The 25,437-nt window shown below is 43.6% G+C and overlaps 1 protein-coding gene, 1 long non-coding RNA gene and 1 pseudogene across 3 annotated transcripts in view; 2 read left to right on the top strand and 1 right to left on the bottom strand.

The window, feature by feature from the left end:
• Positions 1-356: 356 nt before the first annotated feature.
• Positions 357-5,877, bottom strand: LOC112673636 (uncharacterized). Its single transcript, XR_003144955.3, has 3 exons — positions 5,683-5,877; positions 4,866-5,345; positions 357-1,191 (listed from the first exon to the last, which is right to left on the bottom strand). It is a non-coding gene; the product is annotated as an uncharacterized LOC112673636 (long non-coding RNA).
• Positions 5,865-25,437, top strand: part of CDS2 (CDP-diacylglycerol synthase 2) — a 61,980-nt gene continuing 42,407 nt past the window's right edge. The window contains exon 1 of one of the 2 annotated variants that reach the window (XM_025469373.3): positions 5,865-6,228. In XM_025469373.3, coding sequence (XP_025325158.2) covers positions 6,172-6,228 — 57 coding nt within the window. In that variant the 5' untranslated portion in view covers positions 5,865-6,171. Of the gene's footprint in view, positions 6,346-25,437 lie in introns of both variants that reach the window. The other variant, XM_049100639.1, reaches the window with a different exon arrangement.
• On the top strand, positions 23,520-24,807 carry LOC112673634 (ATP synthase F(0) complex subunit C2, mitochondrial-like; annotated as a pseudogene).

The following is a 25,437-nucleotide window of genomic DNA, read 5'->3' as shown; positions in this document are numbered from 1 at the left end:
AGTGAATTATCAAAATTGATTAAATGTTTAGGAAATAATAAAGGTATAGACTCTTCCTAATAACTGTTCACCAAAATAAATTCCAGATAGATTAAAGAATTAAAACTCAAATAAATAAATTCAAAATTCAAATCCATACTGGCTCAGTCAATAGAGCATGTGACTCTTGACCTTGGGGTTGGTCCCTATGTTGAATGTAGAGTTTATTTATAAATAAAATCTTAAAATTTTTTTTCAAATAAATATAAACCCAATATAATGTGTGAAAGTCTTTTGGTAAATATCCATGAGATCTTGCTATGGGCTTCTAAACATAAAAGGAAAGCCTCCATAAAACTAAGGAATGACTACATACGTTTTATTTTATTTATTTATTTTTACTACATATTTTTTTTTAATTTATTTATTTACGATAGTCACAGAGAGAGAGAGAGGCAGAGACACACAGGCAGAGGGAGAAGCAGGCTCCATGCACCGGGAGCCCGATGTGGGACTCGATCCCGGGTCTCCAGGATCACGCCCTGGGCCAAAGGCAGGCACCAAACCACTGTGCCACCCAGGGATCCCCACTACATATGTTTTAAAACTCAGTATGGCTAAGAGCATTGTGTTGGTTAGTACAGTTTAAGTTTCATGACAGAGAAGCTAAGTCAAACTGATCAAGAAAAAAGAGGACTTTATGCATCAAACAAAAGCCAGAAGTAGCTAGCTTGCAGTGTCCAAAGCTCAGTCTTAGTAAGTATATGAACAAAATGGTTAGCCACATTAATATACAAAAGTAAGTTAATGGGAGACAGAATTTTAATCTACCAAATTAATGAAAATTGTGTCAACATTCATTGTTAGAAAAAAAAAAAACATTCACTGTTAGGAAGAAATCAAGGAAGGGGACACTTTCATGCATTGAAGATTACAGTATAAATTGTAATTTTTCTGGTGGGAATTTGGTAATGTGTATGAAGCCTTCAAATTTTATTTATTCTTTGACACACAAATTCAACCTCTAGGATATTTTCTTAAATAAGTAATTAGAGATACTTACCAAGATGAAGCACGTTTAAGAATATTTCTTATAGGGGGGGATCTGTGTGGCTCAGTCAGTTAAGCATCCAACTCTTGATCTCCGTTCAGGTGTTGATCTCAGGGTTGTGAGTTCAAGCTCTGTGTTGGACTCCACGCTGGGCCTAGAGCCTACTCACAAACAAACAAACAAAAGAATGTTTCTTGTAGAATTATTAAAAATTCCTCTGAAATTGGAAATAACCCTGAGGTCTAACAAAATATTGGTAAATTATGTTAAATCTATAACATGGAATACTAAACAGCCTTTCAAATACCATTCTTAGGGCAGCCCGGGTGGCTCAGCGGTTTAGCGCCGCCTTCAGCCCAGGGCCTGATCCAGGAGACCGGAGACGGAGCCCCATGTCAGGCTCCCTGCATGGAGCCTGCTTCTCCATCTACCTGTGCCTCTTTCTCTCTCTGTCTCTCATGAATAAAAAAACAAATACCATTCTTAAAGGGCACTGAATGATAAACAGAAAAGTCAGGTTATGAAATGTTATAAATAGTAGTATTCCAATTTTCTAAAATTGTTATACTAGGTGCAAGTGCATGGAAAATAGAAGGAAAATGCAATAATGTAAATAGTAATTAATTACCTGTGGCTGATACTACCATGAATGATTTTAATGTTTTCCATTATGCTTTTCTGCATTTTCCAAATTTTCTTCGTGGGACATGTATTGATCAGAAAATGTTAATGAGGTACACCTGGGTGGCTTCTGCCTTTGGCTCAAGTGGAGATCTCCCCCGCACCCGCACCCGGATTGAGTCCCGCCTCACACTCCTTGTGGGGAGCTTGCTTCTCCCTCTGCCTATGTCTCTGTCTCTCTCTGTCTCTTGTGAGAGACATTTATTTATTTAATTAATTTATTTAATTTATTAAATTTATTAAATTTAATTAATTTATTTTATTTATTTAATTTCTTTTATTTATTTATTCACAAGAGACAGAGAGAGGCAGAGACATAGGCAGAGGGAGGAGAAGCAGGCTCCATGCAGGGAGCCTGATGCAGGGATCACACCCTGAGCCAAAGGCAGATGCTCAACTGCTGAGCCACCCAGGCGTCCCAAAATAAAATCTTTTAAAAAAAGAAAATGTTAATGAATGTTTGGAGAGAAAATGCCGTAAACTATTTTATATGATTTCTGGCAACTTTCCTTATAAGGTGGTATCTGTTAGAGTGATTTTTTTTTTTTCTTTTTATGATAGTCACAGAGAGAGAGAGGCAGAGACATAGGCAGAGGGAGAAGCAGGCTCCATGCACCGGGAGCCCGACGTGGCATTCGATCCCAGGTCTCCAGGATCGCACCCTGGGCCAAAGGCAGGCGCTAAACCGCGGCGCCACCCAGGGATCCATGTTAGAGTGATTCTTAAGTCTAGCTGCCCATTAGAAACACCTGGGGATGAGCCGGTGGGTGGCTTAGTCAGTTAAGTATCTGCCTTTGGCTCAGGTCATGATATCAGAGTCCTAGAATCCAGTCCTGTGTCGAGCTCCCTGCTCAGTGGGAAGTGTGCTTCTTTCTCTTCCTATGCTCTCCCCTATTAGTGCTCTGTCTCTTCAATAAATAAAATTTTAAAAAGAAAAAAAAAGAGAAACACCCAAGAAGATTAACAGCAAAAAAGCCTATTTTCTCTAGGCTCCATCTCTAGAAATTCTTATTTAGTTGGTCCATTACTATCTTTTAGAAACTCCCCAGATAATTCTGATAAATAATCAAGACTGAGTAGTACTGTTTCATGTGGGATCATGTGGGATCAATAGATGAATATTTGCTTAAAGCCACCTGCGCCCCTACATAGACTATTGGTTTGAAAAAATGAGACCTAGAGTTTTGCCGACATCTAGACTCTAGTTTAGATGGACTAATGATTGAGTACGTCTGTAAGTTTGTGGGAGGGCAGGATTTGCATTTTTGAAGCTTTAAGAAGTTTGACAATTCTGCAGAGCACACTCTCAATTCCATTTTGTATGTTGCCTCATTAAATTGAGGAAGTTTAGTTATCTGAGAACATCTGTCAAAGTAAATACTGAAAGGGCAATGTTGAAGGGCAAGATAAAAAGCAGATAGTCTGTTTATGTTTACTGACAATTTTTAAAAAAGATTTTATTTATTTATTGGAGAGAGCATGAGCACAAGAGCAGGGCCAGAGAAGCAGACTCCCCACTGAGCAGGGAGCCTGTTGTGGGGTTAGATCCCAGGACGCTGGGATCATGACCTGAGCTAAAGGAAGATGCTTAACGGAATGAGCCTTCCAGGCACACCTATTTATTGACAATTTTTATTTTTTTATATTTTTATTTTTATTTATTTTTATTTATTTATGATAGTCACACACAGAGAGAGAGAGAGAGAGAGAGAGGCAGAGACACAGGCAGAGGGAGAAGCAGGCTCCATGCACCGGGAGCCCGACGTGGGATTCGATTCCAGGTCTCCAGGATTGCGCCCTGGGCCAAAGGCAGGCGCCAAAACGCTGCGCCACCCAGGGATCCCGACAATTTTTAAAAGAAGTTGCTGTTTAAGGAATTGTTTATTGACAATTCTTCCCAGCTAAGAGATGAAAAACACTATTCAGGGAACTGAAGGATTTTCTTGTTGTTTGTACTAATACAGTTTTCAAATGTTTTTATTATAAAATAATTTTTATTATAGAATAATAATTACAACAATAGCTTTCCACTTATACTGAACTCACAGCCCAAACATTCTGGGGGACTTGAGAATTTCTTGCTAGTTATATCAAGTAATCAAAATAACGTCTAAAAATAATGGGAACTAATCAAGGAATGTAATGAAAAGAAGTCATTGTAAACAAGATAAGCCACAAGCCTGAAAGAAATGACGCTACATGAAGGAGCTAATATGAGGGCTAGAAGGGAAAACTCAGGGATAGAGGAGCAGGTGTAAGGTAATGTAAAGGATCAAAATTTTTCTTCAGGGTGGAGATGGGGGAGATCCTTACTTTTAATTTCTTTCTATAGTATATATATATCTACAGTATATATATATATATATATAGAGAGAGAGAGAGAGAGAGAGAGAGAACCTAATGCTTGCCTAAAGGTCTATTAGTATGACTTTCAGTGGTCTGAATACCTGCTCCTTGGTTCTCTACAGCACTTTAGATATGTACTTGGTTTAAGCTCAGTTAGCCTGGAAGGGCTTAGAGCAATGGCTGAGAAATTTGTTCAGGCCAAATTGTAGGGGTTTATCTACCCTAGTAATCATACCGTACACTCTGAAACTGATTGCTATGCACTGCTCTTCAGCCTCCTTTATATTAGGCTGGGTTTGAAAGTCAACAGCTGAGCTGGAAGGACTGATGCAATGCTTACTCAGTTGTACCTTTCATAATTACGTACCCTAACCGTGAGGATCTGGATACTAACACCTCTATGTCAGAGGATGACCTTTGTGGCTTTCTCTGTGTTGACATCCTTCTACATCTCTTAGGTAATAAACCTTGCTTCATTTACTCAAGAGGTGTCTGATCTTTAGATGAAGAAGCAATCACTGACATTGGTCATATGATGGTCACACAGTCCTCAACAGATTAAAAGAGCTTTAAAATGACCACTACTATGTTATTTATTTTTTATAAATAACATTGAAGCAAAAGACAAAATAAAATACAAAAGCAAAGCTTTCTAAAAATTATGGCCTGGAAGGAGCGGTCTGTTTGTTCTCCCACAAAAAGCCCGCCAAGATTTTGTGCAATGCTGTGGGTAGGAAACCAAGCACACCCCATACCTAGTCTACTGTCACTGTGAAGTACTGTTACAGAAACTTGGGGCTATACTTACAGAAATCAAGAAAATAGAATGCCTTTCTCAGAATTCTCACTACTTTATCCAGAAGCCACGGCTAAGGACAAAATCGCTGACATGAAATCGCCACTCCTACGTGTGCGCGTTTCTCTGGGTTCAGTGACGGTATGCTTACAGGAAGGGACCCCATCTCATGCTTGTTTCACACCCCTCGTAAAGCAGAGAATAAGAACCGCTGAAGGCGATGTTTGAACGAGGCAATATGGACAATGATTGTCGTGGGCTTTGGTAACTAACAGATCTGTGTTCTAATTCCTAGCGGGCAATGTCTTTGTAGTTACGAGACCTTGGTCGATCCTTTTCCTTTAGGAGAATCTTTAAATCCATTCAAGTACTAAGGATATGTCCGGTACACAGGGGGATCCCCTGTGAACGAGGCAGCCGGCATTCCTGTCCAAGAAAAGCTCTTTCAGCAGTCCAGGAGGCAGAAGTTTGAAAAACCGCGGAAGATCTTATCTGTAAAATAAACACCGTGTCTACTTCTCTCTTTATGAGATGAGGCGACTACTTAGCTCAGAGGCTAGCCTATCTAACACTCCGGAATTGCTAGAGACAGATTGGCAAAGCCAAAGCCAAGCCGACTGAAGTTTGGGCTTCGCTTCCTTATCACGTGAGCCTCTCCTCCTACACAGCGCGGCTCCCTCGGCTTTTCCACTCGAGGACCTAACGAGTGTCTCTCTGTACACGTGAGGGACGAGCCGCGGCCACGGAGGACCCCAAGCCGAGAGCAGCAAGCACCCAGCAGGGGAGAGCTCGGAGGATGCCGCCCCGCCCCCCGGGGCACCCGATTTACCTCTAGGACCCCGAGTGCCTGCGCCCCCAGTCCGCTGTCAGCCCGGCGCTCCCATTGGCTCGTCTGCTTCGGGAACGCCCGCCTCCTCGCGCAGCTGGCCCAATGCACGCCTCAGCGCGCCGCTCTGCTCCGCCTCCCGCGGCCCCGCCTCCCCGACGGATTCGCGTCATTGGTGGGTCGCTGGAGCCGCGGTGGCGGCGGTGCGCGTGCGCGCTCGCTCCGGGGTCCTGCTCCCTGGAGGGGAGAGCTGGCCGGTGCGGAGCGGGCCGACTGTGCTCCGCCCGGGTGAAAGGGCGGCGGCGGCGGCGGCGGCGGCGCTGGGCGGGGCCGAGCTCCACCGCCCGCGGCCCGGCTGCGGTGGGTCCTGCGAGCCGCTCGCGCGGGGCGGGGCAGGGCGGCCGAGCGGAGTCCGCGCGCGCCCGCGCTGAGCTGCACGCTCCGGCGACTGCGCTGCTCCCCTGCAGCGACGTCGCGCCGGGGTCCCCAAGCATGACCGAGCTGAGGCAGAGGGCGGCCCGCGAGCCGGACGCGCCGCCGGAGGACAAGGTAGCGGCGGCGGCGGGGTTGGCGCCCCCGGATGTTGGCGGGTGGCGCGCGCGGAGCGCACGCTCGCTCTCTGACCCTTTGTCGGCCCGGGGCCTGGGCAGCGCCGCGGGTCTCTGGGTGAGCGCCCCGGCGGAGCGCGCGGGAGGGGGCGGCGGCCGGGACCGCGGCTGCGGGCTCTGCTTCGGGTGGCATCCCTCGGGCGCGGGAGGCAGCGCGCGGCGCCCGGCCTCGCAGGGTTGGCGGGGGTCCCCTGCCCGTCTGCCACCTCGCCCAGGCCTTCCTGGGGTGGAGGCGGCGGGACCCCGCAAAGCCTGGACTGGCGGGAGCCTCCTCTGAGCCTGCCTAGAGCTCTCTGCTCCCCCTTGGGAATATTTGGGCGGGGAGGCGGCGATTCAGAGAAGGCCGTTGGAATTTGCCTCTAAGGAGATTTAAATTCTTTCTTGAAAGTTCAATCTTTTCGCTTTAAAATAAGCAGGTTTCTTGACTCACGTCCGCAGGTGTTGGAAGGGTTACTCCCAGGATGGGTTTCTTGCCTCGAGTGTGGGCATTGATGGAGCAGAGCAGGAGGGTAAATCAGAGGCCATCTTGGCGGGGACGCCGCCGGGGGGGGGGGGGGGGGGGGGAGGAGACACCTTTCGTTGAAGTGAAGGGTTTGTGCAGGGGAGTTGGGGACGGCGGAGAGCGGCTCTGTGGACGTCGAGCGACAGCAGGAGGGTTGGGACTTGGCTTCAGGAGCCGTGTGTTGGGTAAGCTGAGCGGGCAGTGATGCGAAGGATGGATTGAGGGAGCCTGGACGGAATGGAAGACGCTGGTTAACTCGAGGGTTGCCAGCGGGTGGCCTGCACATGTGTTCTTTGGTTCATGCTGTTTTATTTTTTTCTTAAAATTTTTATTTATTTATTCATGAGAGACAGAGAGGGGCAGAGACCTAGGCGGAGGGAGAAGCCTGATGCGGGACTCGATCCCAGGACCCCAGGATCAGGCCCCGGGCTAAAATTAGACGCTCAACCACTGAGCCACCCAGGCATCCCTCGCATGCTATTTTAAAAACCAGAAGGTTTCTCCTAACAGCCTGAATTTCAGGTCAATGTGCATAATTGGAGGACCTGCCATCATAGTCCCGCCTGATTAACACGGGGCTGGGAGCTGAGGAACGGCTGTTGCCACCAATCCCTGTTGTCCGACACTGGGCCTCACAGCACCCACTTACGGATGCAGCTTGGAGGTTTTGATAACTGGAGGAAAGGGACATTAGGGAAACACCAGGAAGGGAGAAAGCACAAATTTTGGGGACAGGGTGTCAACAGAGTAGTTATACTAGGAGGCATGTTTTGGGGGAAGGATAATAGGGTGTTAAGTTTTTTTGTTGCTGCTATTAATAGTGGATCTTTCAAGGAGAACTCTTCGTATTAATTTTTAGAATACATTTTGGAGAAAATTTAGGGTTTCAGCGCAAGTTTAGGAGTCATTTGTAGAGAAAGGTACTTTGAACTCTCTTAGCTTCCCATTAAATATCCTGGTTGGGCCTAAAAGAACTCTGCCCTACCCTGCATATACATGTTGGTGCGTGTTTAGAGATTTTAAAAATATTTTATTTATTCATGAGAGACAGAGACATAGGCAGAGGGAGAAGCAGGCTCCCCGCTGTGAGCCTGATGGGGGGCCCCCTGTGAATCTGCTAAGGGGGGGGATATGGGACCCCTGGATCACAACCTAAGCCAAAGGCAGACGGTCAACCACTGAGCCACCCACCCAGGTGCCCCTTAGATATTTAGAGATTGCGTAGCCTTGTTTGAGACTTAATGTTAATGGAACTTTGGAGACAAAAGAAGGCATGGTAGCTAGTGGGATATATTTTTTTTGAAAAGCTGTTTGTCATAGACATACTTAGTGGTGAAAACAAAACCACCACCACCCCCCCCCCCGCCCCCATGGGATTATGAGGTGAAAAGTTTTTACCCTTCCCACTCAACTCCTTGGATCCATCTCCCAGAGAAAAAGTGCCATTTGAGTCTTAATTACTTTCATATTCCGTGTTTTAGGTAGGGAGACCATGAGGAGCTGTCCAGCTGAAGGTACCTTAAATGTTTGCAACTGCATTTAAACCACTTATACAATGACAGAGTGACTGGGGTTGTGAGCTCTACTAAGTGCTTGTTCCCTAAAACACAGCGGCTACTGCATTCGGTTAAAAGCCTGATTGATGTAGTCCATTAGCCCACAACAAGGCAGTCAGCTCCTCACCCTGTCACTCAGTATTTCTGAACTACCGTGTATGGCATTTTTAATAATAAAGATACATTTTAAGAACTGTGAAATGCTTTATGTGCCTTTGATGAATGTATAGAGTCTTTAAAAATGTTTACTCTGTTTCATAGTTTAAAAAACCTATCTCCATGATTCTTGTTTTGCTGATGTTCTTGTGTTAAAACTTAAGGAAATTGGGATAAAACAAGGATATCTCTTTAAAGAAATGAATCGTGAGGGATGCCTGGGTGGCTCAGCTGTTGAGCATCCGCCTTCGGCTTAGGTCGTGATCCTGGAGTCTCCAAATTGAGTCCCACATTGGGCTTCCTGCATGGAGCCTGCTTCTCCCTCTGGCTAGGTCTCTGCCCCTCTCCGTGTTTCTCATGAATAAATAAATAAAATCTTAAAAAAAAAAATGAATCGTGAAATGAGAACTTTCTTCTTTCATAGAAAAATTCAGAAAATATTATCAGGTCAGTTCATTAGAAGAACTGGAACAAACTTGAAGGATTCTTTAAAATGTTCCATTTGCTTAATGGTTGTGGCAAAATTGTTTTGTAAATAAGCAGACAATCATTAGTTTCAAAATAGTCTGGAGAATGTGTTTATTAGAAGTCAGAAGGTATTTTGTTATATTTAGCATCCTAGAATGGAATTTTCAAAGCCAATTGCTAATAAAGGAAATGTTTTCCTCTGGGAACCGTGCTTATAATTTTAAAGTCCCAAAGCACAGTATTGTTGCCAAATTTAAGAAGCTTGGAATTTAAGCTTTGAGAATGATCCTCCTTCTGCCCAACCATGTTTTTCCAATGGAGGTTAGGACAGAAAAGGATGAAACATGGGCCAAAAGATTGGCATCTTAAAATTTATGTCTGGGTTGGCATTTCAGGAGACTGTTTTGGAGGTTACAGTGAAGGCTCTGCTGTATTTAGGTGCTGGAGTGCTACTTAAATTAGAGCTCTGCTCGTCTCAAGGCTTCCTTTGTAGATAGATAGACCAGCCTGGGAAGGAAATAATGACATTGTTTAGAAAGAGGAGTTTAAATTTTAACAGGGAAAAAAAAAATTTTTTAACTGGAGGTGGTCGTTAGGTGCAGGGACTGTGCCACTTACCAGCTGTGTAACTTTGAGCAAGGCACTTGTATAAAAGCCTCCGTTTGTCTATCCCTAAAATGGAGGTGATAGGATAGCATGTGTTTCAGAGGATACTCCTGTGGTTTAAATTAATATGAATGTTAAATAGGGCAGAAGCCATCACATTGTGATGGTGTATTAGCTAAGACTGTTTCTGGCTGAAATAAAGTTTTTTTTTTTTTTTAAGATTTATTTATTTATGATAGACATAGAGAGGCAGAGACACAGGAGGAGGGAGAAGCAGGCTCCATGCCGGGACCCCGACGCGGGACTCGATCCCAGGACTCCAGGATTGTGCCCTGGGCCAAAGGCAGGCGCTAAACTGCTGAGCCACCCAGGGATCCCAAGCCACCTAGGGTTCTTATAGAAAAAAATCACATTCACCTTCTCTCTCTCTCTTTTTTTTTTTTTTTTAAGATTTATTTATTCATGAGAGACAGAGGCAGAGACATAGGCAGAGGGAGAAGCAGGCTCCCTGCTGTAAGCCTGATGCAGGACTCGACCCCAGGAGCATGCCCTGAGCCGAAGGCAGACACCCAACCACTGAGCCACCCAAGTGCCCCTCACCTTCCACTCTTGTAAGAGGATTAAATCACCAAGTTATGAATGTTTGGAATAGTCTTTCCCTATTCATCACTTTTTAAGGAAAGTGTTATAGACAGGGCTTGCACTCTGTGATGTATGTTTTCAGGCCAAATTTTTTAGTGTTCCAAAACACAGATAGAAGTAGCATTGCCATACACAATTATCTTCCCTTTATTGCACTGGTGATAATCTATTTTAGGATAGTGGTGAATAATTAAAAATGTTTTTCTGATTTTTAAGAGTAAATTACTGAAATAATGAAATCTTAGTTTAAGAGCTATAAAACTACAGATATAGGAGAAATGCTCTATTTCAACTCTTTTGTTTTTATATTGAGAAATACTTCAGGTATCGAAAAATTAGTAAACCTTGGCTATGGTTCTTAAATAGGGAGAGAAATTACAAGATTTTCTACATAATCCACCATTTTAAGTTTCTTATTTATGTTGATCATGGTGTATAATTTTATTTTAGTTTTTTAAAGTGTATAATTTTATAAACTCTCATTTTGTGACTACTTAAAATTAGGCTTTTTTATTCATTAGGTTTTTTAAAAAGCTAATTTTGGGGGTGCCTGGCTGGTTCACTTGGTAGAGCATGTAACTCTTGATTTTGGGATTATAAATTTGAGCCCCATGTTGGGTGTAGAGATTACTTAAAAATAAAATATTTTTTTAAAAACTGATTTGGTTTGAGATGTTTTGTGTTTGTACACATTTGTGATATTTCATTGGAAGAATTTGTATCTTTTAAAAATGTTAAATTGTTCTCATTGGTTATTAGAACTAGAAGGGTCTTAGAGGTCATTATTTGATAGAGGAGGATACCATATCCCAGAGAGTTTCTTTGCTCAAGGTCACACAGCTCCTTGGAGGGAGATATGGGTCATAGGGTATGAAGGTTTCCTAACTATTTTTTTTCTCATTATGTTGCATAATGCTGCCTGCAAAGGTACAGAATTAATTTACAGACTTTAAAAGCATGCCCACATATCACCTATTTTTCTTATGTGGCTACAAAAATCAGAAAAATAGCAAAGGTGTTCAAAATTTGTGTGCACATGTATATGTGCAAGTTGTCAGTAAATGTGGAGATTCTGAGGGGAAAAAAATTGGCAGAAAAAGCTGATTAGGTCCAATTTTCCCAGGTACTGGTGGTTTATGTATTTTGGAGTCTCCATCCCTGAGGGCCACCATTCGAGTATCCTTGAAAGAAAGTCCCAGTGTGGTGTGGGCTCCTCACACTGAGCTGCGTATGAGGTTGCTTTCCGGATGACTTTTAATATCAGAATTGTTTGTTCCAGCAGTAATCAGTCACTCAGTATTCAGCATACCTTCTCCTTAGAACCTTCACTGAATCCTGTGTCTGCTGTATACAGTCCCTTTAGCTCTGAAGAAGGGCTGGTGTCTGTGTTCATAAGAAAATGTTCAGGATTTTATACCAGTTTTGGCTTCAAATATTCCATTCTTTCTCCATTGATTTGAAGAAATAGAACTAAATGCACAAAAATGAATCTTGTAACTAATTTCATGTTGCAAAAGGATGCAAATAATTATCCTTTAAAGTATTTGAAAGAGGGATGTGTGAGTGGCCCGTGGTTGAGCGTCTGCCTTAGCTCAGGGCATGACCCTGGGGTTCCGGGATTGAGTCCTGTATCGGGCTCCCCACATGGAGCCTGCTTCTCCCTCTGCCTATGTCTCTGCCTCTGTCTCTCTGTATCTGTCATGAATAAATAAATAAAGTCTAAAAAAATAAAGTGTTTGAAAGAATGTGAACATCAATACAGTACCACCTCCCATCCCTTATCTGTAGAGGATTTGTTCCAAGACCCCAGTGGATGCCTGCAACTGCAGATCACTACTGAATCCTAGCTCTACTGTGTTTTTTTTTCCTATACATACATAAACCTGGGACGCCTGGGTGGCTCAGCGGTTAAGCATCTGCGTTGGCTCAGGGGGTGATCCTGGAGTTCTGGGATCAAGTCCCACATCGGGCTCCCTGCATGGAGCCTGCTTCTGCCTCTGCCTATATCTCAGCCTCTCTATCTGTGTCTCTCATAAATAAATAAATAAAATCTTTAAAATACATAAACCTATGAAAAAGCTTAATTTGTACATTAGCACAGTAAGAGATTAACAATATTAAAATAGAATAATTGCAACCATATCCTATAATAAAAGTTATGTGAGTGTGTTCTCTCTCTCAAAATATTGTTCTGTACTCACCCTTCTTGTGATGTGAGATGGTGAAATGCTTATGTGATGAGATGATGTGAGGTCAATTACATAGGCACTGTGACCTTTTGAGGATATCTCAGGAGGATCACCTGCTTCCAGACCCTGGTTGACCTTGAAAAGCAAAACTGCTGCTAAGAGGACTCTTGTGTTTCTGATCTGTGCATTCTTCTTCTGTTCTCAGATCTATACCAGTGGAGTATATTAAACTTGTTTGCATTTCTAGTAGGCTTGCAGAGTAACTCTCCTGCACACGGTTTCTTATTTCCTGTGCTGTGACAGCCTCCCCGACTTTCCTGACTGGTGCTGGAGGCTACTGGGCATGAGAAAGCAGAGACTTTCATGTGCTATACTGCTTCTGATTTGTGAAAGAGACATAGAGACCCTGACTCTTGATTAGTGTTTTTGCCAGAGTCTTCTTGGAAAAATACCAAGTTGCTCTTGGTGTTGGGCAGAGTTCTTGCCTTACAAGCCTGGTGGCAGGGTGGTGCAGTGCCAGCAATGGTAGGCTGGTTCCATTAGGCAGCTTGCCGGTCCAGTCCCCAATCTTTGTTCTCATGCTCTTTGCCCCAACAGTAGGGATGGCATAGGGCCTACCAAGTTGAGTGACCTTTTCAAGAAAGTTAAACTTTATTGTGTCATTTTGACTAGGCAGTGCATGGTTCAGAATTTGAAAGGTGCAAAGTGTATGCTGTGAATTACCCCTTCCCTCCTCCCCAGTGCTCCACAGAGGCAGCCTCTTGAGCCAAGTTGCAGTGCTCATGAGTGCCTCTTGTTGGTGCAGGACCTGATATGTCCTTCCAAAGTTAGACATCTATTGTTACCTTTTGGCAGCAAGTCATTTGTATTAGGGTCTTGCAGGGCCAGCCTAGGGCTCCTCTGTGATGACTCTGCTGTGTTTTAATTTTTTTATTCATTTATGATAGTCACAGAGAGAGAGAGAGAGGCAGAGACACAGGCAGAGGGAGAAGCAGGCTCCATGCACCGGGAGCCGGACGTGGGATTCGATCCCGAGTCTCCAGGATCACGCCCTGGGCCAAAGGCAGGCGCTAAACCGCTGCACCACCCAGGGATCCCTCTGCTGTGTTTTTGAAAGAGCTGTTGAGATGTGGGATTTTCTTTTCTTTCTTTTTTTTTTTTTTAAGATTTTATTTATTTATTCATGAGAGACAGAGAGAGAGAGAGAGAGAGGCACAGACACAGGCAGAGGAAGAAGCAGGCTCCATGCAGGGAGCCCGACATGGGGCTCAATCTTGGGTCTCCAGGATCACGCCCTGAGCTGAAGGCAGCGCTAAACCGCTGAGCCACCCGGGCTGCCCAAGATGTGGGGTTTTCTGGCAATAGTCTTTGCTCCTGGGTCCCTGACATTGAGGGGATTTCTGTCATGGACTCCAGATTCTTTTTTTTTTTTTTTTTTAAAGATTTTATTTATTTATTCATAGAGATGCGGAGAGAGAGAGGCAGAGACAGAGGCAGAGGGAGAAGCAGGCTCCATGCAGAGAGCCTGATGTGGGACTCGATCCAGGGTCTCCAGGATCACGCCCTGGGCTGCAGGCGGCGCTAAACCGCTGCGCCACCAGGGCTGCCCGACTCCAGATTCTTTAGTGGGCGATTCTCAGAGCCTCCTCCCCACAATCTGTGTCCTGCTAGTCCTGGTGGTTTCATGACATCCAGGACATTCCTTGGTGCATATCCCTCAATCAGTGACTATCTCAAATCTGACTTCTCTTGCTCTAGACATTGACCCTCCTGTCATTTGTCCAGTGATATTTTTCAATGTGTTTTCCTGTCCCTTGAATTTCCTGTAAACTAGTACATAAAACGGACATCTTGTTCAGGCTCAGGTATGATTTTTGGACAAGACTGCTTCATTGGTTGTATTGTGTACTTCCATCAGGAGATACATGATATCTGGCTGTCTGATGGTAGCATTGATGGTTATGGTCTCATTCTATCAATTCCCTGGGGAGTTGAATATATTAATATTGTATCACTCTTTTTCCATTTGTTCAATAAGGAAACACTTCTAGGGGCACCAGGGTGGATCAGAGGTTGAATATCTGTCTTTGGCTCAGGTTAGTGATCCCAGGGTCCTGGGATCGAGTCCCGTACCAGGTTCCCTGCAGGGAGTCTGCTTCTCCCTCTGCCTAGGTCTCTGCCTCCCTGTGTTTCTCATGAATAAATAATAAAATCTTTTTTTTATTTTTAAAAGATTTTATTTATTCATGAGACAGAGAAAGACACACACACACACACACACACACACACACACACACACAGGCAGGAGAAGCAGGCTCCATGCAGGGAGCCCGACGTGGGACTCGATCCCAGGTCTCCAGGATCATGCCCCGGGCTGAAGGCAGCGCTAAACCGCTGAGCCACCCGGGCTGCCCCTAAAATCTTTTTAAAAAAAGAAAGAAATGTAAAACTTCTAATCAACTATATGGTTACTCAAAGATACAGTTCCTATGCAAAAAACATAATAATGCCTCAGAATAACTTCATCCTAAGCCTCATTATTCAGAAGAGAAAACTGAGGCAAATTATTGGGGGGAGCCAGGTTATAAACCAACTAGTCCAACTAGGAGTCTGTGCTTGTAACTACTAGGCTGCAATGCCTCTTCTAAGATCAGGAAACAAGTGAATACTCAATATGTCTTTGTGGGGGAGGAGAAACCACAAAGATAGACACTCTCATGCAGTTAGGGTGGCTACAAATTTACTGCAGGAAGGAAATACATTAATTGTATCAAAAGTTTAGACAATGTACATCCCTTCTTAAAATCAGCAGTTCTAAACATAGAATTTCTCTAAGAACACCATGTGCAGAAAGGGGTTTTTGCATTTTGTTTTGTTTTAACAAGGGTATTTCCTGCAGCTTGCTTATAATAGCAAAAAATTTAAAACAACTTAAAACCCTGATTGAAAAAAAAAAAAACCAAAAAAACCCTGATTGATTCAATAAGTTAAGGCACAGCCACACAATGAAACGACACATAGCCATTAAAAATGATGGTGGTTAAATGTTTACAGATTTGAACAATGTTTAGAGCATATTCTTAAGTAAAAAATGAGTTCTAAAACAGTAGTATACATAGTACAGGACTGTGCAGTGCATATAAAAAGAAAGGCTACACACCAAAACATCAATGACAGTGGTTATCTCTCAATGTCAGGCTTAAGGTGATTTCTTTTCTTTTTGGTGCTTCTACAATGAATATCTTTTATTTTCACCTGTTTCTTCGTAATAAGAAAAAGTTTGAAATACTGTTTATGAAGAACGAACCTTAATGATGTGGAGAATATGCTTCTGACAGCGTAAAAAGGCAAGCTATCAGATCATATGTGGTAACTACTATTACAGTCAGGTGCAGCCGCATGCATTTGAACAGCTCTGCATGATGGGATTATAGGTGGATTTCATTCTCATATGTATACATTTCTGTGATTTCTACAATAAATATATGCCTGATGAAATAATGAGATGGAGAAGAGCTAAAACAGATTTTGAGAAAATAAGATTTAAATAAGTAGAGGTAGGGAGAGGGGTGACAGACAAAGAGCACAACTCAGGAGTTGGAAATAGCAGGAGCCAAGATTGACACCACAGGGGCACCAAACAAGAGGAGAGACTGGTTAAGAGAGAAGACTGTATTGTCTTCTATGTCCAGAATTCTTTTTTTCTTTTTTTCCTTATCATTTATAGGGTGGTTTCAGAGCTGTTAGCAGATAGAAAGGACAGATGGACTAGAGGTGACTAGGTACAAATCCTAAAGGGATGGAACTCAATTAGAAGATTTCACAATAGTGCTGAACACGTGAAATATTCAGGAGCAACAGATAAGGAATACAGGTAACACCTGGCTAGAATCTGTGACCTGGACGGGATGAGAGAGAAGACATAGAGAACAATGTACTCTAAAGCTAAAGCAACTTAGAGATCTGATTCTACTTGCAGAGACAGGAGGGTCAATGTCTAGAGCAAGAGAAGTCAGATTTGAGATAGTCACTGATTGAGGGATATGCACCAAGGAATGTCCTGGATGTCATGAAACCACCAGGACTAGCAGGACACAGATTGTGGGGAGGAGGCTCTGAGAATCGCCCACTAAAGAATCTGGAGTCGGGCAGCCCTGGTGGCGCAGCGGTTTAGCGCCGCCTGCAGCCCAGGGCGTGATCCTGGAGACCCTGGATCGAGTCCCACATCAGGCTCTCTGCATGGAGCCTGCTTCTCCCTCTGCCTCTGTCTCTGCCTCTCTCTCTCCGCATCTCTATGAATAAATAAATAAAATCTTAAAAAAAAAAAAAAAAAAGAATCTGGAGTCCATGACAGAAATCCCCTCAATGTCAGGGACCCAGGAGCAAAGACTATTGCCAGAAAATCCCACATCTTGGGCAGCCCGGGTGGCTCAGCGGTTTAGCGCTGCCTTCAGCTCAGGGCGTGATCCTGGAGACCCAAGATTGAGCCCCATGTCGGGCTCCCTGCATGGAGCCTGCTTCTTCCTCTGCCTGTGTCTGTGCCTCTCTCTCTCTCTCTCTGTCTCTCATGAATAAATAAATAAAATCTTAAAAAAAAAAGAAAAGAAAATCCCACATCTCAACAGCTCTTTCAAAAACACAGTAGAGTCATCACAGAGGAGCCCTAGGCTGGCCCTGCAAGACCCTAATACAAATGACTTGCTGCCAAAAGGTAACAATAGATGTCTAACTTTGGAAGGACATATCAGGTCCTGCACCAACAGGAGGCACTCATGAGCACTGCAACTTGGCTCAAGAGGCTGCCTCTGTGGAGCACTGGGGAGGAGGGAGGGGGAATTCACAGCGTACACTTTGCACCTTTCAAATTGTCCAGTACTTTAGAAAATACATGACAAGGAGACATCTTGCCCCACTATAAAAAAAGGGGGAGCAAGAGATATAAAACTTGCACATTAAAAGATATAAGGTGTATTAATGATTTCTGGACCTTATTTGGGTCCTCATTCAAACTGCTATGAAAAGAAAACTAGAAAATTTTGGATAAATTCAAATCCTGGAGATTGATTGATTGATTTTAATATTCCATCCATTTACTCATGAGAGACACAGAGAAAGAGAGAGAGAGGCAGAGACACAGGCAGAGGGAGAAGCAGGCTCCATGCAGGGAGCCTGAGGTGGGACTCAATCCTGGGACTCGATTCCAGGTCTCCAGGATCAGGCCCTGGGCCAAAGGCAGCACCAAACTGCTGAGCCACCAGGGCTGCCCAAATCCTGGAGATTTAATGTGAAGGAATTGTTAATTTTTATAGGTGTGATAATGGTATAGTGATATTTAAGAACTCTTAATAAAAATGCTAACTATAAAGGAAACCATTGGTAAATAGAGCTAAATTAAAATCAAGAACTTATGTTTTTTGAACTAAATGAAGTCTACAGATGAGAAGATAATAAAAAATATATTTGACATAAGACTGATATCCAGAATCTATGGAAAGCCTACAAACTAAATATATGAAAAAGAGAACTAAAAAAATGTGCTCTTCAAATGGTCAATAAATATATGAAAATGTGCTTGACATCATTAGTCATTAGAGAAGTGAAAAAAAAATTTTTTTTTGAGAAGTGAAAATTAAAACCTCCAGTGAGATTCCACTGTACACTCACCAGCATGGCTAAGATTCAGAAGACTGAAAATACTAAGAGATAGCAAATATATGGAGTTCACATACTGTTTGTGGGAGTATGAACTGGTATTACCACTCTGGAAAACTGTTTGGTAAATATTTACTGAAGGCTGTGTATAGGGGTGTCAGTGTCTCCATCCTTTGGGTGTCCAACTCTTGCTTTCAGTTCAGATCATGATCAGGGTCGTGAGATTGAGCCCCCTGTTGGGCTGAGTTCTGTGCTCAGCTTGGAGTCTGCTTGAGATTCTCTTTCCCTTTCTATCTGTTCTCCCCTACCCCCTCATGTGTGCACTCTTTCTCTCAAAATCTTTTTTATTTTATTTTTATTTTTATTTTTGTTTATTTATAATAGTCACACAGAGAGAGAGAGAGAGAGAAAGAAGCAGAGACACAGGCAGAGGGAGAAGCAGGCTCCATGCACCAGGAGCCCGACGTGGGACTCGATCCTGGGTCTCCAGGATCGCGCCCTGGGCCAAAGACAGGCGCTAAACCACTGCGCCACCCAGGGATCCCTCTCAAATAAAATCTTAACAGAAAATAAAACCTACTTTACACAAATCCTATGAACATTCATAGGTGATTACCTGATAGAAATCTGTACACAATGTTCATAATGGTCACTAGAAAACAAGTTATAGAATATTGAAAGCAGTGTTCTCTATAGTAGCCACAACCTGCAAATGACCCAAATTGTGAATAGTGCTGCCATGAACATGGGTGTACAAATATCTGTTGGGATCTGTGCTTTCAGTTATTTTGGGCATGGACCCCAAAGTGGAATTGCTGGATCATATGGTAATTTTATGTTTAATTTCCTGAGGAACTACCACACTTGTGTATTCTGGGAATTTCTGTTTTAATATCTAATAATGGCAAGTATTGATTGATGTAATCTACATAGACCACTCTTGTCTTCAATAATTAAGAGTGTAAAGAGGTCTTGACATTTATTTACTTATTTATTTTTAAAGGTTTTATTTATTTATTCGAGAGACAGAGAGAGAGGCAGAGACACAGGTAGAGGGAGAAGCAGGTTCCATGCAGGGAGCCCGACGTCGGATTCGATCCTGGGTCTCCAGGATCACACCCTGGGCTGAAGGTGGCGCTAAACTGCTGGGCCACTGGGGCTGCCCAGGTCTTGAGATTTAAAAAAAAAAAAAAAAAAAAATGGCAAGACCTGCAGCTTTAATGAACTGTGTTATTCACCAAGGAGGAGAAAGGTTGAAGCAGTCATTGCCAATGGATGTGGATTAGGTGGGTGATACTCTCCTTTGATCTCTAATGTCCCAATTTGGAGGATACTTTATATGGTCACCCTAATAATGGGATCCATTATCAGGTAGATCATCAGACTGGGTAACCCAGTCACCTTTGCTTGGTGTTGTAGTAGAGCTTCCTGAACTGGCAAGCTTTCATCTTCTTGTAGACCATGCTTTAGGATGAAAAAAACTACAGAATATAGTTTTATTACACCCCTGATTGTTACATTAAAAATTTCTTTGTACGGTGCTATAAGACATCAGATCTTTTTTATTCTCTAAAATAAAGCCTCTTATCATATGTTCATAAAACATATGTTGCCAATGTGACTCTCAAATACCAGTAATTTTAGAGACTGTACATTCCTTTTGAATTTTGACTAATGATTTGAAATCTAATGATTCTGACCTCCTCCCACTGTTGTTTGAAATGTAACTCAAAAATTTCCCCACTCACTGTTTTGTTTAGAATGTCAAATGGGGATCTCTGGCTGGCTCAGTCAGTTAAGTATCTCTTGATTTTGGCTCAGGTTGTGATCTCACGGTCATGAGGTCAAGCCACATGTTTGGCTCCATGCTCAGTGGCGAGTCTGCTTGGGACTCTCTATCCTCCTCTCTCTCTGCCCCTCCCCCCAAACATCTTTCACTCTCTCTTCCTAAAAATAAGTAAGTCTGTAAAAAAAATGTCAAATGGATTTTTGAGACACAGATGCTTCCTATGTAAACATTGACTAAAAACATCACGTTGAGAAACGTGCATTTTACGAAGTTTGCATTTTAACAATCTGTGTGTGTCTTCCCAGGAAAACACTAACTGGGGAGGGTTTGTAGGGTGTGCTTGCTTAATCCAGTCTTTTCTTCTGGTCTGCAGAACACATCACTTCCTCCCAAGGCAGGTGACACCAAGCCTATTTAGTTGCAAGTCCTTGTAGGTGGCCCAGGGTTTTGTATTACAATTTGATGTCCAGTAGTCTTACTGAGTCAGGGGACTATGTACTAAAGATTATCTTCTGTCCCTCTCTCTTCAAGGACAATTGTGGATGAGGGACAGGATGGAGGGGGCAGGATAACCCAAATAAGCTTTCCCGTTTGGACAAGGAAAGAATGAGTAGCAGTGTCTTGCCTTGCCTTTCTCCTGACTGGGAATTTGTCTGAGACCTCTTTGTGCTTAGATGGGACCTGGTGCTTGATAGGCTTCATTTTAGGTTGAGTGGATAGGGAGCTGAACCTCCTAAATCTCATCCACATCTCATATATCAGATCTCAGTCCAGAGACAACTCCAGGGGGTAGCAGAGGACAGAGGGCTTTACTTTCTCTGGAGCCTTCTTCAAGTATATACTCTTGGCTACACTTTCTGTTTTATTTCCTCCATCTTAGTTCTTTTTTTTTTTTATTTTTTTTATTTATTTATGATAGTCAGAGAGAGAGAGAGAGGCGGAGACACAGGCAGAGGGAGAAGCAGGCTCCATGCACCGGGAGCCCGATGTGGGATTCGATCCCGGGTCTCCAGGATCGCGCCCTGGGCCAAAGGCAGGCGCCAAACCGCTGCGCCACCCAGGGATCCCCTCCATCTTAGTTCTTTAGTCTACTTTGTTATCCAGAAATTTGTTGAAATCTCATCTGTGGTTGGTCCCTGTCCCTACTATTTCTGCCTAAAAGATCATGGTTTTATTCCTTACTGTGCTTATTGACATTCATTATCAGGGGGATATGAGGCATGCTCTCTGTCTGCTTTCATCAACAGGAAGTTTTCAGTTTTGAGAGACTGAGCTGATCTTACATTAGAAGCAACTCATTGCAACACTTTTGTTGTTCCGTGTTTGGGGTGAAGGATAAACATGGTTCCTCCTGACTCATGGCACCTCTGAATTCTGGGCTTCTTTACATTAAGAAGGACAAGAACTGACACTTGACCATGATAAGTGCCTGTGTTTGATTGGAATTGGCTGATGGAGGGGAGGACACTGGGTAGGAGACCAAGGAAGAGTCAGAAGAGGGTGGTGTGAGACCAAATTCTGAAATAACAAGTGTTTGAGAAGAAAGAAAAGCTGTGTTGAATACCATGGAGAGGTCAAGTGGAAGGAGCAGACAAGGTTTTACCTGGCCAACATTATTTCCCACACAATGGTCCAAAAATTCCTTCATGAAAGATGGTATCTCAGAAGGTGATAGGACCTAAGTTTTTCCGAACAGTAAACCTTTATATATTTCCCATTTTATGGATTTTGCTAAGCTTTTATGATACTTTTAAGCCCCTGTTGGGCAGCCCGGGTGGTGCAGAGGTTTAGCGCCGCCTATAGCCCAGGGCGTGATCCTGGAGATCTGGGATCGAGTCCCACGTCGGGCTCCCTGCATGGAGCCTGTTTCTCCCTCTGCCTGTGTCTCTGCCTCTCTCACTCCCACTCTGTATCTCTCATGAGTAAATAAAATAAAAAATCTTAAAAAAAAAAAAAAGCCCGTTATCTTATGAAATAACCAGTACTTGTGTGTGTTTATAACCTATTTCTTTAAACATTACCACGAAGTATCAGGTTTCCATACCAAAAACTAGTTGCTGTCCTGTTAAGCTGCAAGTGACTGAAAACTAAAAATGATAGTGGATGAAACAAGACAGAAGTATAAGTACACTTCTTCCTCACACAGAAGTCTGGAGGTAGGCATTCCAGCACCTTCACAGTGTCAAGGATTCAGGTTCCTTCTCTCTTGCTGTTCCACCATCCTGAGTGTGTGACTTCCACACCTAGTGCAGAATGGCTGCTGGAATTCCAGCTATCACATCCATATTTCAGGAAACAGGAAGAAGGGAAGGAGAGAGAAAAAGCCTGTTCCTTTCCTGTAAGGACTCCTAGAAAATGCATGGTTTTTGCATCTACCCCATTGGCTAGAACTCTGTCACATGTCCTTGCCTGGCTGCAAGGGAAGCTGGGAAATGCCCTTTCTAGGTGGCCATGTGCTTGACTGAGCCCTGGGGTTCCTATTACAATGGAAGAAAAAGAGGATAGATGTTGAGACAAGACAGAAACTTTGAGTACTTCAGAGGCCTGAAGATGCCTATGAAAAATTGGCAGGCATTCTACAAAGCCACTGCACAGAAGCAAAGCTGTGGGAAGATGAGGGCAGAGAGTAGAAGAGTCCAGTTGTGGTCTCCTTTGGTGGTGGAGGTGGTGGTACCTCCTCAGCCAGGTCACTGACAGCCAGACAAGGAGAAAAGCGGGACTGTTTTGCAGGTGTGAGAATGGGAAAGAATGGTGGGGACCAAGCACAGATAGTTGCCTGTGGCTTAGAGAAAGAACCCTCAAGGCACAGGCCTTGAGGATCTGTTGCTGAGTGGTCTGTAAATGTCTAGTAAACAAAGGAATAATATCTAGAAAACTCCCTGCATCCCAGTAGCTCCCAAGACCCTGAGATCATGACCTGAGCCAAAACCAAGAGCTGGACACTTAACCTTCTGAGCCACCCAGGCACCCTACCCCCACTTTTTAAAGTAATCTTTACCCCCAAAATGAGGCTCAAACTCACAACCCCAAGATCAAGAGTTGCATGGTCTACCGATTGAGCCAGCCAGATGCCCCTAAAATGATGATCTTAAGTCTTATGAAATTGTATGGAAATGACCTGTTAAAGATAGCCAGCAATTATGCTGCCTTAACAAGATGACTTTATTTTATTTATTTATTCATGAGAGACACAGAGAGAGAAGCAGGCTCCATGCAGGAAGCCCGATGTAGGACTCGATCCTGGGACTGCGGGACCACGCCCTGAGCCAAAGGCAGATGCTCAACCGCTGAGCCACCCAGGTGCCCAACAAGATGACTTTAGATAAAAATTATTATCACGCATGCAGCCTCTTTCCATCATTGCAACAGAAATGTACATTCCCTAGATGTTGAAACAGTCACTTGCCAGAGGTGGTGCAAGTCCTGGCAGGGTTCTCTTGCTGCCTGAAGGGCCTAACAAGGATGCCATGATTAGGTTCTTAGTGTAATGTGGCAGTTCTCTTTGGAGAAATGAATCAGTTACTGATAAATTTAGGCTTCAAAATAATAATAGTCGTCTAAACAAGAGGTCATTGGTGGAAAAATAATCAGTTGAGAAATGGTCCCATTATGTCATATATGGAAGTGGGCTCGGAGGGACTGACCAGCCAATCTGCATTCTGATCACCTTTAGCCAGTTTTTCCAGGGACTTCCCTCTGAAGGCATAAATCATAAATCTTCTGTATTCCCTTCAACTATAGGTGGGTAGTGTCCCATCCTACTTTGAATATGAGGGTAGTTTGTGGAAGCCCAAACACCTCCTTTACTGGCTACTTTAAATAGAATCTTCCACTACAGTCTGGTCTATGCCATGTTGAGGCTGATGTCTGTCACCCCCTATAGTTTTGGGAGAGCAAGGGCCACATAGGCTTTGTTTTTTTACAGGGATGTCAGCCAGACTCAGTTTTCTCTTGAACGGTTGCCATTTCTATCTTCTGTCTGTTCCACAGAGAATTCTGTACAGAGAATTTTCAATTTTCACATAGTGGTCTGTTGAAAACACTTTGGGACAGTAACTATTTTGAGCACTTCTGTCAAAGAACCATTTCTTCTAAAGATATCAGCCTTTCCTAGAGGCTTTTTATCAGACAAGTGACATCTCATAATTCTAGAGGATCCTGCTTGAGTCCTGAAACTGGTTAGATATCTTGTTTCCTAGATCTCAAGGAAAAATTACCTCGATAATGGGCTTTGGTGTTGTAACACATGGCTCTTATATTTCTCATTGGTTTTAAAATACCCAAAATACAAGCTCTCTGTCTTCTCTGCACTGGGAACAGCTCTCCTGCCACAACTGCTCATCCCCTGAAAATGTACACCTGTGCAAAGTTTGTCTCCAACCCCTTGGGCAGGAGCACCTCTCAGCTGTTGAGCCGATCAATGTCTGCAGCGATGTTAAAAGCAACGGGAGACACTGACAGATGAGAGCCTCGACAGCTTGGCAGCCCCATGTTCCCTGACCTCACTTATTCCCAGCCATAGCTTCTGAACCACAGCCATTTCAAGAGACATCAACACAGCAGCCAAGTTCATTGGGGCTGGGGCTGCCACGGTAGGGGTGGCTGGCTCTGGGGCTGGAATTGGGACTGTGTTTGTGAATTTCATCATTGGTCATGTCAGGAATCTGTCTCTGAAGCAGTAGCTCTTCTTTTACGCCATTCTGGGCTTTGCCCTCTCGGAGGCCATGGGGCTCTTTTGCCCGATGGTGGTCTTTGTCATCTTCACCATGTGAAGGAGCTGTGTCTCATCTCCCATAGGTCTTTATCCTGTGTCTCGCCCTGTATGTTCCTTTTTCTATACCTCTACAAGCAGCCTGGGGAAAGTGGTTGGCTCAGGATTTGACAGAGGGAAGACAAATAAATACTGTATTAATAAAAGAAAATCTAAAATACAAGAAGGAGCCATTATATGAAGTTGAAAAAACATTTTGGTATCTAGGGGATCAAGAAAGGGATGGAAAACCAGGATGGTTTGAGATTTTTCAGCCCCCCCCCCCCTTTTTTTTCCAGGGAAAGTTAGCCCAGGATTTCCATCTTCATTCATCACAAATCTGTCTTAGCTTTGATGAGTTCAGTATAGATATGGAAGCTGACCTCAGGGGCTGGTGGTTTTGGTTACTTTGAAGAATATCATATTGTCTCCTATGGTCATCCATGTGGGACTCTAGGGCTTGCTCATCATTCTGACTTGTTTAGCACTGCCTGGGTGAGGGCAGGGGAAGGGCTTATGGGGGGTGGTGACAGTTTAGCTGGAGGAACAGGAGTGCGTCTGGAAAGATGGACGAAGAATAAGTTAGGGGTCCCAGGGGGAAGGCCCTGAAAGCCAGGCCAGAGAATTTAGGGGGAAGCCAGCAAAGGTGGCTCAGCACCTCAGCACAGAGGAGTTGAGAAGCTTAGATCTATCCATTTGGTGCATTTTTAAAGTATGGAAGCAATCAATACTTGTTTGGTGGAAAATGTGGAGGTGATGGGAAAATATTTAAACATTTAAAATTACCTTTAATTTTACTACCTAGAATGTAACTGCTGCTATCATTTATATTGTGCCCTG

The sequence above is a fragment of the Canis lupus genome, chromosome 24 (genome assembly GCF_003254725.2).
Source record: "Canis lupus dingo isolate Sandy chromosome 24, ASM325472v2, whole genome shotgun sequence".
Lineage (NCBI taxonomy): Eukaryota > Metazoa > Chordata > Mammalia > Carnivora > Canidae > Canis > Canis lupus.
This window is presented reverse-complemented; position numbering and strand designations above follow the sequence as displayed.